This window comes from Salvia hispanica, chromosome 1 (assembly GCF_029641045.1).
Source record: "Salvia hispanica isolate PSC_SH4W2 chromosome 1, Shi_PSC_v1, whole genome shotgun sequence".
Taxonomy (NCBI): Eukaryota; Viridiplantae; Streptophyta; class Magnoliopsida; order Lamiales; family Lamiaceae; genus Salvia; species Salvia hispanica.
This window is the reverse complement of record NC_142692.1, coordinates 48,234,845-48,255,644: the sequence shown is the minus strand read 5'-3', so window position 1 is coordinate 48,255,644 and position 20,800 is coordinate 48,234,845. Positions and strand designations below refer to the sequence as shown.

Here is a 20,800-nt window from a genome sequence, read left to right as displayed (position 1 = left end):
TATATATCTGTTCCTCTCAATGATCCCCTTATTGCTTATACGGCTATCCGGACAATTATCAATTAGAAATTTGGGCTCCCCTTTTGAAAAATTTATGGCTCCGCCATCGTCCAGAAGTATAAATGGCAGTTATTACTGATAACAACAGTAATACTGATTAGTGATAAGAACACAAGCATGTTTGAATTGGTTAGCAACAACACCTCACATTGGATGGTTGGAAGTTGGGGCCAATCACCCAACATAATGAACTAAAAAAAGAGGCCTAAAGCCTCAAGCTTAAGGCCAACGGTTTGATGAATCTGTTCTTCCATATGAGACGTCAAATAATTCTTCCAATCTCCCACTTGGCCCTTCCTAAAATATGCAGCATTGGGCACAAGCCCCCAACCATGGTCACTCGAATTCACCTCCAAATTCTTAAGCCTCTCCAAACTGCACCTCTACAAAAGCTCCTCCATCTCGGCTTCCTCCTTCACCGACCTCCCAGAAACTCAGCAATCCTCGAAACCTCCCTCTTGGGGTCCGATTTGATATCCTCATACTTGACGAACAAGACCTTCTCCGGCCTTCTCCTGCTCTCCAGCCAATACTCAGCCACGTGATCCGAGAAGGGGCCAAAGGGATGCACGCCGCAGAAGAAGCAATCCACGACCTTGTCGAGCGGCAGCGGCTCTTTGAATATGGCATTGAAGAAGTGCCACATGGAGATGAGAGTGTCCTTGGGGCTCCTCGCAATGTATACTGTAAGTTTTATGTCTCACATATGTGACATGTGATGGAATCCTAAATAGAATTGGATTTTTAGTATAATACATATATTTGGTATAAGACACATTTTACCCTAATTAATTGGCTATCAATTAATTATTGTCACATATCAATTAATCAAATAATCATGTTATATTGCTCCAAAGAGAATATATATATATATATATATATATATATATATATATAGGGGTGTGTTAGGGTCCTTACAGCATCTTAGTGTAAAACACAGCACTAATCACAGCCCTTGGATCATTAGATTGGATGGTTGTGATTAGTTACATTATCATACTAAAAATCTACATTATTAGCCGAGGTACATTATTAGACTAGAAATGTACATTGTAAGACTAAAACTGTACATTATTAAACTAAAATGCTACATTATTTTCCGAGCTACATTATTAGTCTAAAATTCTATATCATTAGATGACACGTGGCATTAATCTAACCGTTAGATCATAAGATCCAATGGACTGCAAGTGTTTTGAGTTTTACTTATACTTAGCGTTCTGACCTGAATACATCCCTATATATATATATATATATATATGTCAATTGATTGCCAATGAATGGAAAAGATTGATTATATAATCTTTTTATGGAATGAATATTCATTCCCTTGGCCATCAAGTAAAGAATCATGCGTATATATTATTAAGATTTGATTAGAATTGATTGTGATCCATTATTTTGGGCCTCTTTGATGGAAAGGGCTTTTAGGGTTTGATACTTAGGGTTTGTCCTCTCTCTGCCTATAAATACAAGTGTGGTGATCCCATCAAATCACACACATTACAGAGAACACATAAACGATGGAAAGAGAGAGAAACAAATCCTTGGAGTTGCGCCACTGCGCCGGAAAAGGTTCAAGGAAATCATCTCCTCCTTCCTCAATCGCTTCCGCTATGGATCGCCAAGGTATATCTCGATCCTATTATGCTTATGGTTTACGTGAAATACATGTAGTTCGAAGATCTTGCTTTATTTATATTCAATTATGTATTCTTGAATATATTATGATAAATAATGTCCAACATGTGGTATCAGAGCATGGTTGAGAACTCATGTATTTTTCGTATCATGGAAAACCATAATCATTTAATTTATTTTTTGATAAATTATTGATGAATTGAGAATCATGTTTGTGTATATTTGGTTCTCGCTTTATTTGGTTTTCGGTATCACTCTTCCGTCAAGAAATTTAATGAATAGTGATTCAAATTTAGTTGATTCAATTTGTTTATTACGTATTCAATTTTAATGAATTCATATGACTGCATGCTTATCAAATTGCACTATTATGTATTGATTGAATGATTTTATGTGAAATTGTTTCTGCACGAATGTCAGACTTTGTTCGCATAATTTAATTGTCAGTTATATTGGTTTAATTACTGTATCAATCAAAGAAAGTTTATTTTGTATGATTATACTTTGAAATATATTGTTTTCATATTGATTCTATTTATATATATGGAATTGATTTGGGTATTTTGATTGTGTATATACTTTATGTAAATTGAGTTTGAATATATGCATTGATGAATTGAGATTTCAATTAAATGTTTTATGATTATGAATTTACCGAGACGGTGGAATGAATGATTACATAATTCAATTCTCGTTTTAACATGTATTTTGATTATATTATGTTTATTTTGCAATCACCAAAGTGAGGCAAAATAAGGAGAGTCTATAATCAAACTCATATTAAAATTTGTTTAAGTAATTAATCTCTATATGTTCTTGATTATATTATGTTTATTTACAATCACCAAAGTGAGGTAAAATAATATTTTATAATCAAATTAAGTGAAAATCTGCTTAAGCAATTAATCGCTATACATTCTTGATTATATTATATTTATTTTGCAATCACCAAAGTGAGGTAAAACTGGAAGAGTTTATAATCAAGTTAATATGAAAAATCTATGTATGCAATTAATCATCATGCTTGTTGTGGCTATTCATCATCTAAATAGTTTGTTTGTTGTAAGGTCTAGATTCCCAAAGGAAATAGTCTTTGCGACATAATAAACACTAATGGAGTTAATAATTTAAATTGGTGTCGATTACCCAAAGGTAACGCCAATTTATTATTACTCAATTATTGAACTGAGATATGGATATTAAAAGCATGATTTTTATTATTGTATGAAGACTACCCAAAGGAGTTTTCATAATTGCCTCATGATATGGGTTTTCAAATTAATGTTCGTGTTATTATTCAAAGCTTTTATATGTGAGCATTCATTTCTTAATTGCTCCTATAATGTAAAAACATATATTTTTTGCTACTAGTATGTTTACCTCAAACGTTCCCCAACTTAATGGAACTAACTTCTTTGAATGGAAAGAGAAACTTAAGTTCACTCTTGGAATAATGGACTTGGAACCTAACACTGTTGAATGATAATCCAATTATCTTTGATCAAAGTAGTTGGTTGATTGCCCATAATGCTTGGGAAAAATCTAACAGGACTAAGTTTACAGTTCATTAGAATATTCGTTGTAGATAAAGTCTCTCAACGACTGATATTGCAAAAGAATATTTGCATAACGTTGAGGATCGCTTCACAACTGCATATAAGTCTATTGCAGGAAAACTTATGAAGGATCTCATGAGCATGCAATATGATGGTTCTCGGACTATGTACGAGCATGTGATGGAAATAAATAACATCTCTTCTAAGCTGGAAAAGTTAGGATTATAGGTGGATAAGGATTTCATTGTTCAATTCATTCTAACTTCCTTATATCCTCAGACCATTCCAAATTGATTCACTATAAAAGATTAGTGAACTCTTAAAGAATTGGGAAACGTATTGGTCTAGGAGGAGCATAAGATGAAGAAGTATAGAATGGGTGCATCTCATGCTCATATTGCAACCGAAGGAGCGTCTAAAGGATAATATTCATTCGAATTTATCATTCTTATGGCATAAAGGAACTGGATCATATTTCTAGTGAAAGAATTAAGAGGCTTATAAAGGATAATATTCATTCGAATTTAGACTTTACAAGCATTACCGTTTGTGTGGATTGTATTAAATGTAAACAAACCAAACACAGTACTAAAAATGCCACAAGAAGCAATGAGCTCCTTAAAATTATACATACAGATATTTGCGGACCTTTTGATGCCTCGACTTCTAGTGGATAAAAACGTTTTATCACCTTTATTGACGATTTTTTCGCATTATGGATTTATTTATTGCAAAAAAAATCTCAGGCACAGTTGAACATTTTATGACTGAGGTTGAAAGGCAATTAAATAGAAATGTGAAAATTATTCGATCTGATAGAGGTGGTGAATTTTATGGTCGTACCACTAAAATAAGTCAATTACATGGACCTTTTGCCAAATACTTAGAAAAGCATGACATTTGTGTTTAATACACTATGCCAAGTACGTCTCAGCAGAATGATGTTGCTGAGAGACGAAATCGAACTCTCATGGAAATGGTTAGAAGTATGATAATTCTACCTTACCCATAACGTTGTGAATTTATGCTCTTAGAACCGCTATTTATGTATTAAACTGAGTTTTTAGTAAGGTTGTACCAAAGACTTTCTTATGAACTTTGGACAGATAGAAAACCCAGTTTCCAGCACCTTCATGTTTGGGGCTGTCCAGCGGAAACTAGAGTATACTCTTTGCAAGAAACGAAAAATGGATTTTGGACAATTAGTGGTTATTTTGTGGGTTACTACAAAAATCCAAAGGTTATCGATTTTATTGTCCTAATGATAGCATGAGAATTATGGAAACTGGAAATATATGATTTTTTGAGAATGGTGAGATCAGTGGGAGTTCTAACACTCGTAATACGGTCATTAATGAAATAAGGGTATAACCTTCTTCCCTCATTTCCTCAAGAATTAAGTGTGTCAAATATTGTTGAACAGCCTAATAATATTTGAATGACCAACCACTTAATGATGATGCCAAAGTCATTGAACATAGGTATGGAAGAAACATCTCCAGATGTGCCATTAATGCTTTCTTAATGAGAACGAAGGTGGCCATTTCTGATGACTATGTGGCATATCTCTAAGAATCCGAATGTGATATATGAATACGTAATGATCCAGTTTCATGTTCACTAGCCATTAAGTGTAATAATTCTAATAAATGGATTAATGCATGATAGAAGAGTTAAAATCTATGGATTATAATAATTCTGGGACCTTGTCGAATTACCTAATAGACAAAAGTATATTGGGTGTAAATGGGTCATCAAGACCAAATTCGACATAGATGGTTTAGTCAAACGATTTAAAGCCAGGCTTATTTCCAAAGGTTATACTCAGAAAGATAGCGTTGATTATAAAGAGACTTTCTCTAATGTATCAAAGAAGGACTCACTTAGAATCATTTTGGTACTTGTAGCCCATATTGACTTGGAGCTGCATCAAATGGATGTGAAAATAGCTTTTCTAATTGATGATTTGTAAGAAGAAGTCTACATGAAACAACCTGAAGACTTCATTAAGAAATGGAATGAAAATTTAGTCTGCAACTTAAGACATCAATTTATGGACTGAAATAGGCTTCTCGACAATGGTATTTTATATTCCATGACACTATTACTGCTTTTGGTTTTAAAGAAAACACCATTTATCGGTGCATATACCTCAAGGTTAGTGGGAGCAAGTTCATATTTTTGGTTCTGTATGTTGATAATATATTGCTTGCTAGTAGTGACATTGGATTACTACATGACACTAAAATTACCTCTCTAAAAGTTTCAACATAAAAGATATGTGTGAGACATCCTACGTCATAGGATAGAAATATCTTGTGATCAATCATGTGGACTTTTGGATTGTCTCATAAAAGCTACATAGATCGAATCTTTTAGAGAGATATGACATGAGTGCATGTTCTCCAAGTGTTGTTCCAATTCATAAATGTGGCAAATTCAGTTTGGATCAATGTCCAAAAACTGAATTGGAACGTAAAGAGATGGATAATATTCCTTATGCCTCTAACGTGAGAAGTTTGATGTATGCTCAAGTATGTACTAGACCAGACATCAACTTTGCAGTTGGAATGCTATGCCGTTACCAAAGTAACCCTTGTGTTGAATATTGGAGAGCTGCAAAGATAATAATGAGATACTTAAAGGGAACAAAAGATTTTATGCTCACATTAAGGACATCTGATCAACTAGAAATGATTGGATTTCCATTAAAGCTAAATTTATGGCTTACTTTGAAGCATTAATGATTGCAAAATTTTATTTCAGGCCTTAGTATTGTCTCCTCAATATCCAAGCCGTTGAAATTGTATTGTAATGATAGTGCAATCGTATCTTACTCTAAGAATGACAAGTATTCAAAGGAGCTAAACACATGGAATTAAAGTTTCTTGTCATGAAAGATTAAGTTCGGGAACAAATAATATCTATAGAATGTATAAGCACACAGCTTATGGTTGATGATCCATTGACTAAGACGTTACCGCCTAAGACATTTATGGAATAAGTTAACATAATGGGTCTTGGGTATGGAAACGTCTAATCTTTATGTTTCCATGTTGGTTCAGACACTTAAGTTATGGATATTTTGAATCCAATAAAGTTGTTTCTACTTTTCCTGCATATACTTATTATTTCATATGCATATGTACGTTTTTAGTATTAATGCAGGAAGTCTTGAAATAAGACAATTATGGACATTGTGTCACTTATAGATTATATTAGTGGGGTTATTGGTGATGTGGTACATGGAAGGAACTATGTCGATTGAATGATATACGCCCGCCATGACTCGCATTAGTAGTCTCTCTAATATAATACTTATGTTTACCAATGATGAAAGTATTTATAAAGTCCAATATTATGCGCGCCTTATGTTTATTATGTCTATTTTACTGTGGCTCTGTCAAGTGTGACAAGTGGGAGAATCGAAAACTTTGTGTCCCACATGTTCGCCAAGTGGGAGAATGTAAGTTTTATGTCTCACATACGTGACATGTGATGGAATCCTAAATAGAATTGGATTTTTAGTATAATACATATATTTGGTATAAGACACATTTTACCCTAATTAATTGACTATCAATTAATTATTGTCACATATCAAATAATCAAATAATCATGTTATATTGCTCCAAAGTGAATATATATTCATATATATATATATATATAGGGAGATGATCAAAACAAGTATGTGTTTAAATCCAGAAATGCAGCCCAAATCTTGGCCCTAGGATTAGATGATCTAATGGTCAATAATTAACCCAAAACATGGAAGGTCATAATTAAGTAGTTTTAGGTCATATTATAAGATTTGGATTTATGTCATGTTAAGATCATTTTAGGTCATGCTTTGTTAGCATGACCTAAAAATAAACTAACTATGACCTAAAAATGTCTTACGTATGACCGTGTTCTGCATTTCTGTATTTAAATTTGGTTATATATATATATATCAATTGATTGCCAATGAATGGAAAAGATTGATTATATAATCTTTTTATGGAATGAATATTCATTCCCTTGGCCATGAAGTAAAGAATCATGCGTATATATTATTAAGATTTGATTAGAATTGATTGTGATCCATTATTTTGGGCCTCTTTGATGGAAAGGGCTTTTAGGGTTTGATACTTAGGGTTTGTCCTCTCTCTGCCTATAAATACAAGTGTGGTGATCTCATCAAATCACACACATTACAGAGAACACATAAACGATGGAAAGAGAGAGAAACAAATCCTTGGAGTTGCGCCACTGCGCCGGAAAAGGTTCAAGGAAATCATCTCCTCCTTCCTCAATCGCTTCCGCTATGGATCGCCAAGGTATATCTCGATCCTATTATGCTTATGGTTTACGTGAAATACATGTAGTTCGAAGATCTTGCTTTATTTATATTCAATTATGTATTCTTGAATATATTATGATAAATAATGTCCAACATATACGATCTTGCAGGCGGAGTTCTTGATGGAGCTAGGGAGGAGGGAGTATGGGAGGTGGTTGTGGAGGAGGCGAGGGGCCGAGGCGTCGTAGATGTCGAGCTTTTTGTTGGTGGACAAGGGCTCGAACTCGACGGTGGGGACGAGAGTGTGAGGGTTGTCCGTGGCTAAGGGATCCCCGTTTTCGGCTTTATTGAGGATGGAATGGGAGAGAGCCATGAGCCATGTGGTGCCGGTCTTGATGGACGACGCCAGAAAGACGTCGTCGTCGCGGGCGTTGAAGTTGGAGCGGAAGGTGGTGGCTGGGTCGAGTCCTGCACTGACCAGCCAGAAACCTTCCAACTGGGTCAGGATGTCGGCTTCGTCCCAGAAACTTGCTTTTGGGAGGAGATCGCCGGACATATTTGAATGCTGCATATGCTTTGAGAGACTCAAATTAAATGAGCAGATTAGTTTGATTGTTTATAGTATATCCGGATTAAGATTCCATGTTAATTTTAATTATATTGCTTGGGATTCGTTAGAATTAAATGATACAGATCTCAAAATATAATCCTTTTATCATTTTCATACGTCACATAGAATTAGGACTAATATTTTAATCTTTTTTTTCTATCTCTCTCTTATTTAATAAATTATTTCTACTATTTATTACTTAATCCGTCCCTTAAAATTTGGCATCATTTGATCCGACACGGATTTTAAGAAATGTAATAGAAAGTGGGTTGAAAAAGTTAGTGGCATGTGCGTCCTACTTTTATATATTAGTTTGAAAATAAAATGTGAGTGAAAATGAGTTAGTGAAATATGTAGTCTATTACCAAAATAGTAAAAGTGAAAGGTGACAAATTTTTAGGGACGAACGAAAAATGAAATAGGTGACAAATTTTCAGGGAACAGAGGGAATATAATAGATCTGTTTAAGCCCAAAATGTGCTATTTTATGGAATGTAGGAAGTACTCTCTCTGTCCCGGCTAAAATAACTCATTGCCGTTGATCAAAAGTCCCCTGTCGACAACAAAGAGCTCTGAGCTGCATTTGCATGTCATTTTCTACTCATCTGTGTTTCTAATTTATTCGGTTTCTTCTTTTTGTTACTGAAATGGATGTTTTTGTAACAATAATAATATCAACTATCATTAATCGTTTAAACTAGTACTGCTACTAACAAATGTCTTCTTTTCATACTTTGCATTTTCTTTTTTTTCAATTAAATAATCTTTCCACCCCAAAGAGTATGAATATTTGGTTTGACACGAGTTTTAATGCATAATTGGAAAAGTAAGAAAGAGATAGAAAGAAAACGTTTCTAAAGTATTTTTAGTAGAAAATGAGTCTCATATTAGAGAGAAATGAGTTTCCTAAATTAAAAAAGTTCATACTTTTCCGGGACGGATAGAGTATAATAACTATATCCAAAAGAATCGCTCTGTCTTACCTACAGGAAATATGAAAGAAATATGAGTGCAAGTTCACTGTTGTATTGCTGAAGAAGATGATCTACAAGGGCTACATAATCAGCTACATATACATAGCTGATTATAGTTAAGTGAATGGATGATAGACTATATGTGATTATAGGACATCCGAAAAGAAATCCAACACTAATGAAACAAAGGAAGTATAAGATAAAAGAATTGAAGAATATAAGAATATAAGGAAGTATAAGTGAAACTTATGAATAGTTAAGTGAATGGATGATGGACTAATATGTGATTATAAAAAAAGTGAATGGACGATGGATTATGGATATTGTTTTTTGAGTAAGGAATGAGATAAAAAGTTCTATGGGAATGGTAGTGAAAGAATCATTTAAATGACAGTTTAGATAACTTATCCATTTTAGATTTATTTGAAAAAAAAATGACCTAAAACTTAAAAGCGTGTTCTTTATTATGTTTTGTTTATTTATTAGATACTGTGTTGAGGTCTAATTAATTTGAGTTATCACGTGATCACCTAGTGATAAGACTTCGTTAATGATCCATGTGATTATCTCTAAATTGTGATTTACCGGTTTTATATAAACGAAACATGCATTAGATCACAATCTGTTGACTATTAAGATCAAAGGTAAGTAATACTGATGGCATTTGATGCACTGATCGTTACTAATTAACTAAAAGAATTTCATTTTCTTTATTAATGAACAGCTGCACATGATTTGTCCTTATTTATTTACATTGTCAATTACTCACTTGGTCTCCTCGTTCCCTCATAGTTGAATCATTTTTCTATTTTAGAAAGTTCCCTCGAGTCATTTTCATATATATAGTACTCTAATTAATATTTTTCCTCACTCTTACTTTATTACCTCAACTTTATTTACTTTTGACTTTATTCTCTCTATTTTTTTCTCTTACATTTTGATCTATTTATTGAACACACTAAACATCTCTTTCTTAAACTTCATACCGAAAAGTTCCGCCTCAACTATGAAAGAACGAACGGATCGTGCGTGACGTTATTTATTGCATATATAGATTAAAGAATATTGGCAGTATTATATAGAATCAAAATTCCTAAATGCTAAAGAATATATGTTAATTAATTTCTTTATATGATCCAGAAGTATAACATTACTGTTAAATGGCACTGAATGCAATTTAGGATATCGTACAACAATTGTTTGAATTGGTTAGCAATAACATTAGTACTGATAAGAACACATGCATATTTATAATTTTGAAAATATAAGTTATAACTCACACAAATTTAAGGCCAATCATGACCCAATATAATGAACTAGAAAAAGAGGCCTAACGCCTCAAGCTTAAGGCCAACGGTTTGATGAATCCGTTCTTCCATTTGAGACGTCAAGTAATTCTTCCAGTCTCCAACTTGACCCTTCCTAAAATATGCAGCATTAGGCACGAGCTCCGAATCATGGCCACTCGAATTCACCTCCAAATTCTTAAGCCTCTCCAAACTGCACCTCCACAAAAGCTCCTCCGCCTCTCCTTCCCCCGTCAACGGCCTCCCCAAAAACTCAGCAATCCTCGAAACCTCCCTCTTGGCATCCGATTTCATCTCCTCATACTTGACGAACAAGACCTTCTCCAGCCTTCTCCTGCTCTCCAGCCAGTACTCTGCCACGTGATCCGAGAAGGGGCCAAAGGGATGCACGCCGGTGCAGAAGCAATCCACAGCCTCGTCAAGCGGCAGAGGCTCTCGATCGCGCCTGTATATGGCATTGAAGAAGTGCCACATGGAGATGAGGGTGTCCTTGGGGCTCCTCGTGATGTAGACGATCTTGCAGGTGGAGTTCTTGACGGAGGCTGGGAGGTGGGAGTATGGGAGGTGGGTGTGGAGGAGGCGAGGGGCCGAGGCGTCATAGATGTCGACCTTTGTGTTGGTGAAGGGCGCGGACTCGACGGTGGGGACGAGGGTGTGAGGGTTGTCTGTGGCTAAGGGATCGCCGTTTTCGGGTTTTTTGAGGATGGAATGGGAGAGAGCCATGAGCCACGTGGTGCCGGTCTTGATGGACGACGCCAGAACGACGTCGTCTTCTCTGGCGTTGAAGTTGGAGCGGAAGGTGGTGGCCGGGTCGACTACTGTGCTGACCAGCCAGAAACCTTCCAACTGGGTCAGGATGTCGGGTTTGTCCCAGAAACTCGCTTTTGGGAGGGGATCGCCGGTCATTTTTGGATGCTGCATATGCTTTGAGGGACTCAAAATTAGTTTGATTGTTTAGGGTTATAAGAGAAGGTGTGCATGATCTTACGGATTAAGATACCATGCTATTGTTAATTATATTGGGATTCGAAATGATACAGATCTCAAAAACGACGCATCTGGTTATCGCCTTGGTGCTAACAAGTTCACAATCTAAAGGGAACAGAGTTGCCAACTTTACTCCAATAATTTAATACTACAATACTTGCTACAAACATTATTCAAGCCAAAATATAAGATTCTCACGTGTTGCTCTACCAAAGGAATTACGGGTTTACGCATAACAATTGATTAATGTTATGATTGTTGGACATAATTTTATCATCATATATTCAAGATACATAATTGAATATAAATAAAGTAAGATCTTCGAACATCATGTATTTCACGTAAAACCATAAACATAATGGATCGAAAACTTACCTTTATGATCCATAGCGGAAGCGATTGGGGAAGACGGAGAACTTCCTCGGACTTTCTTTGGTGTAGTAGCGCAACTCCAACTCCAAGGATTTGTTTCTCTCTCTTTCCCTCGTTTATGTGTTCTCTTAATGTATGTGATTTGATGGGATCCCACACTTGTATTTATAGGCAGAGAGAGGACAAACCCTAATTATAAAATATTAAAGCCCTTTCCATCAAAGTGGCTATTTTATTAGGACGTTTCTTTTTGACCAAGTAATACCAAAATCAAATTAAATAATTGATCATGATAATTTGATTTGATTTTGTTAGTCAATAACATAATTAACGTCAAATTCATGACAACCAAAACCATATATATTCTTGACTAAATTAATGCTAATCAAGACATATAAATATCCCAATTTCCTTAATAGCAATATACTACTAGGAAACATATAATATTAGTCAACAATTAATGACTAACTAGGAATCATCCAATTTAAATCAATATATTCAATTGATAGCTAATTAATTAGGGAAAATTGTGTCTTATACCAAGTTAATGTATTATATTAAAAATCCAATTCTATTTAGGATTCTATCACATGTCACATATGTGAGACATAAAACTTACATTCTCCCACTTGGCGAACATGTGGGACACAAAGTTTTCGATTCTCCCACTTGTCACACGTGATAGAGCCACAGTAAAATAGATTTAATAAACATAAGGCGCGCATAATATTGGACTTTATAAATATTTTCATTATTGGCAAACATAAGTATTATATTAGAGGAACTACTAATGAGAGTCATGGCGGGCATATATCATTCAATCGACATAGTTCCTTCCATGTACCACATCACCCAATATCCACTCTAATATAATCTATAAGTGACACCGCGTCCGTAATTGTCTTATTTCAAGACCCCTGCATTAATACTAAAAACGTACATATGCATATCAAATAATAAGTATATGCAGGAAAAGTAGAAACAACTTTATTGAATTCAAAATATCTATAACTTAAGTGTCTGAACCAACATGGAAACATAAAGGTTAGACGTTTCCATACCCAAGACCCATTATGTTATCTTATTCCATAAATGTCTTAGGCGGTAACGCCTTAGTCAACGAGTCAACACTATAAGTTGTGTGCTTATACATTCTATAGATATTATTTGTTCCTGAACTTCATCTTTCATGACAAGAAAATTTAATTCCATGTGTTTAGCTCCTTTGAATACTTGTCATTCTTAAAGAAAGATTCGATTGCATTATTATCACAATACATTTCAAGGGCTTGGATATTAAGGAGACAATACCAAGACCTGAAATAAAATTTTGCAATCATTAATGCTTCAAAGCAAGCCATAAATTTAGCTTTAATGGAAATCCAATCATTTCTAGTTGATCAGATTTCCTTAATGTGAGCATAAAATCTTTTGTTCCCTTTAAGTATCTCATTATTATCTTTGCAGCTCTCCAATGTTCAATGTCAGGGTTACTTTGGTAACGACCTAACAATTTGAAGCGCAAAGCTTACATACTTGAGCATGCATCAAACTTCCCACGATAGATGCATAAAAAATATTTTTCATCTCGTTCTGTTCTTATTCAGTTTTTGGACATTGATTCAAACTGAATTTGTCACCTTTATGAATTGGAACAACACTTGGAGAACATGCACTCATGCCGTATCTCTCTAAAAGATTTGATCTATGTGGCTTTTATGAGACAATCCAAGAGTCCACGTGATTGATCACAAGATATTTCTATCCTATGACATAGGATGTCTCATACATATCTTTTATGTTGAAATTTTTAGAGAGATAATTTTAGTGTCATGTAGTAATCCAATGTCACTACTAGCAAGCAATATATCATCAACATACAAAACCAAAAATATGAACTTGCTCCCACTAACCTTGAGGTATATGCACCGATCAACAGTGTTCTCTTTAAAACCAAAAGCAGTAATAGTGTCATGGAATTTAAAATACCATTGTCGAGAAGCCTGTTTCAGTCCATAAATTGATTTCTTAAGTTTGCAGACTAAATGTTCATTCCCTTTCTTAATGAAGCCTTCAGGTTGTTCCATGTAGACTTCTTCTTCCAAATCATCATTTAGAAAAGTAATTTTCACATCCATTTAATGTAGTTCCAAGTCAAAATGGGCTACAAGTGCCAAAATGATTCTAAGTGAGCCCTTCTTTGATACTTAAGAGAAAGTCTATTTACAATCAATGCTATCTTTTCTGAGTATAACCTTTGGCAACAAGTTTGACTTTAAATCGTTAGATGAAACCATTTATGTCGAATTTGGTCATGAAGACCCAATTACACCCAATACACTTTTGTTTATCGGGTAATTCGACAAGGTCCCAGACTTTAATCCATAGATTTTAACTCATCTATCATGCATCAATCCATTTAGTAGAATTATTACACTGGATCATTACGTATTCCTATATCACATTCGGATTCTTGGAGATATGCCACATAGTCATCAGAAATGGCACTTCTGTAGATGCTTCTTCCACACCCATGTTCAATGACTTTGGCATCATCATTAAGTGGTTGGTCATTCAAATATTGTTAGGTTGTTCAACAATATTTGCCACACTTAATTCTTGAGGAAATGAGGGAAGAAGGTTATACCCTTATTTCATTAATGACCATATTATGAGTGTTAAAACTCCCACTGATCTCACCATTCTCAAATAATCATATATTTCCAGTTTCCACAATTCCCATGCTATCATTAGGACAATAAAACCTATACCCTTTGGATTTTTCTGGTAACCCATAAAATAACCAATAATTGTCTAAAATCCATTTTTTTCTTTCTGCGAAGAGTATACTCTAGTTTCCACTGAACAGCCCTAAACATGAAGGTGCTGCAAACTGGGCTTTCTACCTGCCCAAAGTTCATAATAGAGTCTTTGGTACAACCTTACTAGAAACCCGGTTTAATACATAAATAGTGGTTCTAAGAGCATAGATTCACAACATTATGGGTAAGGTAGAATTATCATGCTTCTAACCATTTCCATGAGAGTTCGGTTTCGTCTCTCAGCAACATCATTCTGCTGAGACGTACTTGGCATAGTATATTAAGCATAAATGTCATGCTTTTCTAAGTATTTGGCAAAAGGTCCGAGTAATTGACTTATTTTAGTGGTACGACCATAAAATTCACCACCTCTATCGGATCGAATAATTTTCACCTTTCTATTTAATTATTTTTCAACCTCAGTCATAAAATGTTCAACTGTGCCTGAGATTTTTCTTGCAATAAATAAATCCATAACGCGAAAAAAATCGTCAATAAAGGTGATAAAATATTTTTATCCACCAAAAGTCGAGACATCAAAGGTCCGCAAATATTTGTATATATAATTTAAGGAGCTCATTGCTTCTTGTGGCATTTTTAGTATTGTGTTTGGTTTGTTCATTTAATACAATCCACACAAACTGTAATGCTTGTAAAGTATAGATTCGAATGAATATTATCCTTTATAAGCCTCTCAATTCTTTCACTAGAAATATGATCCAGTTCCTTTATGCCATAAGAATGATAAATTCGAATGAATATTATCCTTTAGATGCTCCTTCAGTAGCAGTGTGAGCATGAGATGCACTCATTCCATACTTCTTCATCTTATGCTCCTCCTAGACCAATACGTTTCCCAATTCTTTAAGAGTCCACTAATCTTTTATAGTGAATCAATTTGGAATGGTCCAGATTGAGGAGGTAAGGAAATTAGGGTCAATTGGACAAGGAAATTCTCATTCACCTATAATCCTAACTTCAGCTCAGAAGAGATATTATTTATGTCCATCACATGCTCGTACATAGTCCGAGAACCATTATATTGCATGCTCATGAGATCCTTCATAAGTTTTCCTGCAATAGACTTTATATGCAGTTGTGAAGCGATCCTCAACATTCTGCAAGTATTCTTTTGCAATGTCAACCGTAAACTTAGTCCTGTTAGATTTTTCCCTAGCATTATGGGTAATCAGCCAACTACTTTGATCATAAAATAATTGGTTTATCATTCAACAGTGTTAGGTCCAAGTCCATTACTTCAAGAGTGAACTTAAGTTTCTCTTTCCATTCAAAGAAGTTAGTTCCAATAAATTGGGGAATGTTTGAGGTGAACATACTAGTAGCAAAAAATATATGTTTTTACATTATAGGAGCAATTAAGATCTGAATGCTCACATATAAAAGCTTTGAATAGTAACACGAACATTTATTTGAAAACCCATATCATGAGGCAATCATGAAAACTCCTTTGGGTAGTCTTCATACAATAACAAAAATCATGCTTTTAATATCCACATCTTAGTTCAATAATTGAGTAATAATAAATTGGCGTTACCTTTGGGTAATCGACACCAATTTAAATTATTAACTCCATTAGTGTTTATTATGTCACAAAGACTATTTCCTTTGGGAATCTAGACCTTATAACAAACAAACTATTTAGATAATGAATAGCCACAACAAGCATGATGATTAATTGCATACATAAATTTTCATATTAACTTGATTATAAACTCTTCTCATTTTACCTCACTTTGGTGATTGCAAAATAAACATAATATAATCAAGAATGTATAGCGATTAATTGCTTAAGCAGATTTTCACTTAATTTGATTATAAACTATTATTTTACCTCACTTTGGTGATTGTAAAATAAACATAATATAATCAAGAATGTATAGAGATTAATTGCTTAAACAAATTTTAATATGAGTTTGATTATAGACTCTTCTTATTTTGCCCCACTTCGGTGATTGCAAAATAAACATAATATAATCAAAATACATGTTAAAACGAGAATTGAATTATGTAATCATTCATTCCACCGTCTCGGTAGATTCATAATCATAAAACATTTAATTAAAATCTCAATTCATCAAGTTAAAATAAACGATATGCATAATATGTTATATATACAAACACACGTGAATTCACCATATATATTTTTCACATATAATCATACAAAATAAGCAATCTTTAATTGATACACTAATTAAACAGTACAATTCACATACATATGCGAACAAAATTAAATAAACTAAATTACCGATTCCATCATATGTTTTCTCTCGGTTCATGTGGAAACAATTATTTCATTGAGACAGCCAATCAAAATATAGTTATTAGATTAGTCATGCGAATTCATTAAATACGTAATACATGAAAGGAATCAACCTTATTTGAAATCATAATCCATTAAATGTCGAAAGAGATTTAATTACCGAAACCAAATATACAAGAATACATAATTCTCAATTCATCAATAGTTTATTCAAATTGAAAAAACAAAAATTATGGTTTTTCAATAATACGAAAATACATGAGTTCTCAACCTGGCTCTGATACCACATGTTGGACATAATTTTATCATCATATATTCAAGAATACATAATTGAATATAAATAAAGCAAGATCTTCGAACATCATGTATTTCACGTAAAACCATAAACATAATGGATCGAAAACTTACCTTTATGATCCATAGCGGAAGCGATTGGGGAAGACGGAGAACTTCCTCGGACTTTCTTTGGTGTAGTAGCGCAACTCCAACTCCAAGGATTTGTTTCTCTCTCTTTCCCTCGTTTATGTGTTCTCTTAATGTATGTGATTTGATGGGATCCCACACTTGTATTTATAGGCAGAGAGAGGACAAACCCTAATTATAAAATATTAAAGCCCTTTCCATCAAAGTGGCTATTTTATTAGGACGTTTCTTTTTGACCAAGTAATACCAAAATCAAATTAAATAATTGATCATGATAATTTGATTTGATTTTGTTAGTCAATAACATAATTAACGTCAAATTCATGACAATCAAAACCATATATATTCTTGACTAAATTAATGCTAATCAAGACATATAAATATCCCAATTTCCTTAATAGCAATATACTACTAGGAAACATATAATATTAGTCAACAATTAATGACTAACTAGGAAACATCCCATTTAAATCAATATATTCAATTGATAGCTAATTAATTAGGGAAAATTGTGTCTTATACCAAGTTAATGTATTATATTAAAAATCCAATTCTATTTAGGATTCTATCACATGTCACATATGTGAGACATAAAACTTACAATGATCCCATTCTCACCAGATTTTATGTTTATGTAGTACTACTACTACTTTTCTTTGAGTACACGGATAAGAAGAATTATACAGAGGAACAAGCGAAAAAGAAAGAGATCTTTATTACTCCCCCTTGTCCATAATAGGAGTCCTATTTGATTATGGCACGAGTTTTAAGAAATGTAGAGAGAAGTAGGTTGAATAAGTTAGTGAAATATGAGTCTCACTTGTATATAATATTAGTATTAGTATTATAATAAAATGTGAGTGGAGTAAGTTGGTGGAATGTGGGCCTACTTACTATTTATGGTAAAGTGAAATAAGATTCTAGGACGGACCAAAACGGCAAAATATGACTCTTATTCTTGGGCGGATGGAGTATCACCCCGTCTCCTTCTTTCAATATTCAAACTCACAACATGATGGAAGTGGATGGAGTCTGAGATTATGGATCCTGATCTGTCATGCATGTGGCCTTCACCTCATTCCATTTCTTTCGCTCTCAAATGATCAAATCCCAATATCTAAATTTTAATTTATTTTAAAGACTACCAGCTACAGTCGGTCAACTATGGATTGTTCATACATTTACATATATGGCAAAGGACCTTAGATTGACGAAAAGATTATTATTTATAATTTTTTTCATTTCATAGAAATAGAAAATATTTACTCTCTTCATTAACTCACAAAACAACACTACTTAAAATCTCATGCCGAAAACCAAATGTTTCATGGTATTTATTAGGACGGATGGAGTAGATGGCAAGTGCAAGTCATAAACTTATGACATGGTGCACTTGGTAATTTACATTAAAGAGTCCTCTAGGCAAGCAACTGAGACAAGATATGCATTCCGATAAAAATTTATTCTGGTATTTGGTAGTACTGTAGATTATGTCGCAGATTCTATATAAAAGGATTATTAGCACATAATATCACACATTTTGAAAATACGCATTACTAGTTATTTGGTGTTGGGTTGTCAATTTTCCACCGATTGGATTAGGTGATATTTTTGTTGATTTGACCTACTATACTAAACGACAACGTTATTATTTTATTATACTACCTCCGTCCCCCAAATTTTGACACATTTTACCATTTCGGTCCGTCCCTGAAAATTTGACACACTTCACTTTTACCATTTTTGGTAGTGGACCTCATATTCCACTAACGCATTCCTACTCACATTTTATTATAAAACTAATACTTTAAAAGTAGGACCCACATCCAACCAACCTTTTCAACTCACTTTCCATTACATTTCTTAAAATCCGTGCCGGGTCAAAGTGTGTCAAAATTTGGGGACGGAGGTGGTATTATTTTTTTGACTAAATTTTACATTATTTATTTATTGAGTTAGCATCTCCGAAATTCCTATTTCACCAAAGCTGTAACATCCCGGAATTTCGAACCCTAATTTTTGAGCCGAAAAATTTCTTAATTAATGACTTAAGAGACGTGAATTAAATGAGGAACGAAGTTATGACCGAGTTGTGTCTAGGGTTGCGTTGGAAGTTTGAAAAGTCAAACTTGTTGAATATATGACATGGCATATGAATATTTTGAATTAAAGGTGAAATTATGTGGTGATTTGATTGTTTAAGGGTGAGTGAGAATATTAGGAAAATTTCCATAAATACTATAACCACATTATTTGATATTTTCGACCCCTTCACTTTATTGGAGAAGGAATTCTATTTTCCGGATTTAATTTATTTCTTGGGATATTTATCCAAATTATATCCAAAGCCTAATTATTCTCTATTTCTCTATGGGAGAAAATTGAGACCCTATTGATTCTAGGTGATTTTCGAAAATCACCTATTTTTGGGAAGGAGGAATTATTTTATCGTTTAATTGATCCCTTATTGATTTCCTTTCATACCTAAAATTAAATATTCTAGCAAATCTTATCATACCTCAAGGAGATCTTGTCATATCTTATTTTAGTTAATATTCAAAATATATTCCTTATGGGAGAACCACATATTACACGCCTATTTCCCCTATATATATTGGGAGGATTTTTATTTTATTTTGCTCCGTGATATTTTATTCTACTTCGAAAAATATACCAAACAAAATCTTGGCTAAGTAAGTAGCAAAGATTTTCGATTTCATATTCTCCAACCCTAGTTCACGCCATTTTCATTCTTCTTCTCTACTTCACAATATTTATTTTATTTAATTGTGTAGAATCAAATCTTCCCAAATATTATATTTAATTACCTAAAGATTTTATTGAACCCTATAAATAAGAGAAACCCCTAACCCTAGCCATCAAAAAAATCGCCCCCCACCCTAAACTACACGCCTCCCTCCTTTTTCCCTCTCTCTCAATTTCCTCCTACTTTTCTCCAATAATTCTTCATCTTGTGAGAAGAGTTAGAGTTTGAGCCTCAAGATTGTTGAAGAATCAAGTCTCTACTTTGTTTCTACCGTTTGTTTTGACAAGAAAAGGTACCTACATATTTATCTTCTTCTTCTAACCGATTAATCGGTATTCTTGAACCCCCTCATGCATCTACATTGAGTGAAAGTGGGTTAAATGGTATATGGAAAATGCGTGTGTGTGTGTGTGTATGCGTGCGTGTGTGTGTGTGTATGCGTGTGTGTATGTGTGTGTGTGACACGGGAACGACCCTCATGTGTGACATAAGTTGATGATAGATCTAGGATTGTTGAGTGAATAAACATATATGATGAATATGCCTTGTTTTGAATGATAAATGTAAACCGGATCGGTGGGAAAAAGGGGAAGCGTTGAGACATGCATGATTTAGGAGTTGATGTTGAAACTGATTCGTGATATGTGCCTATGTGATTAAAAGGTGAAACCTCGGTTGCGAAGCCGGATAACGAAAGAGAGAAACGTACTTGAAATCT

The 20,800-nt window shown here is 33.9% G+C and overlaps 1 protein-coding gene and 1 pseudogene across 1 annotated transcript; both read right to left on the bottom strand.

Moving 5' to 3' along the window:
- Positions 1-475: 475 nt before the first annotated feature.
- LOC125220480 (cytosolic sulfotransferase 13-like) lies at positions 476-8,095 on the bottom strand. Its single transcript, XM_048122651.2, has 3 exons — positions 7,700-8,095; positions 5,816-5,873; positions 476-744 (listed from the first exon to the last, which is right to left on the bottom strand). The coding sequence occupies exons 1-3, from the start codon at positions 8,093-8,095 to the stop codon at positions 476-478; spliced, it is 723 nt and encodes a 240-aa protein (XP_047978608.2).
- Positions 8,096-10,410: 2,315 nt separating this feature from the next.
- LOC125220481 (cytosolic sulfotransferase 12 pseudogene) lies at positions 10,411-11,336 on the bottom strand (annotated as a pseudogene).
- Positions 11,337-20,800: the final 9,464 nt, after the last annotated feature.

Excerpts from the sequence above, each read along its gene's own strand:
- LOC125220480 (XM_048122651.2), bottom strand. The coding sequence starts at position 8,095 with ATGTCCGGCGATCTCCTCCCAAAAGCAAGTTTCTGGGACGAAGCCGAC. Across the intron at positions 5,874-7,699 it reads AGAACTCCGCCTGCAAGATC|CTCTCCAATATTCAACACAA; the intron begins GTATATGTTGGA and ends TTATCTTTGCAG. Across the intron at positions 745-5,815 it reads CATAGCATTCCAACTGCAAA|TATACATTGCGAGGAGCCCC; the intron begins GTTGATGTCTGG and ends TAAAACTTACAG.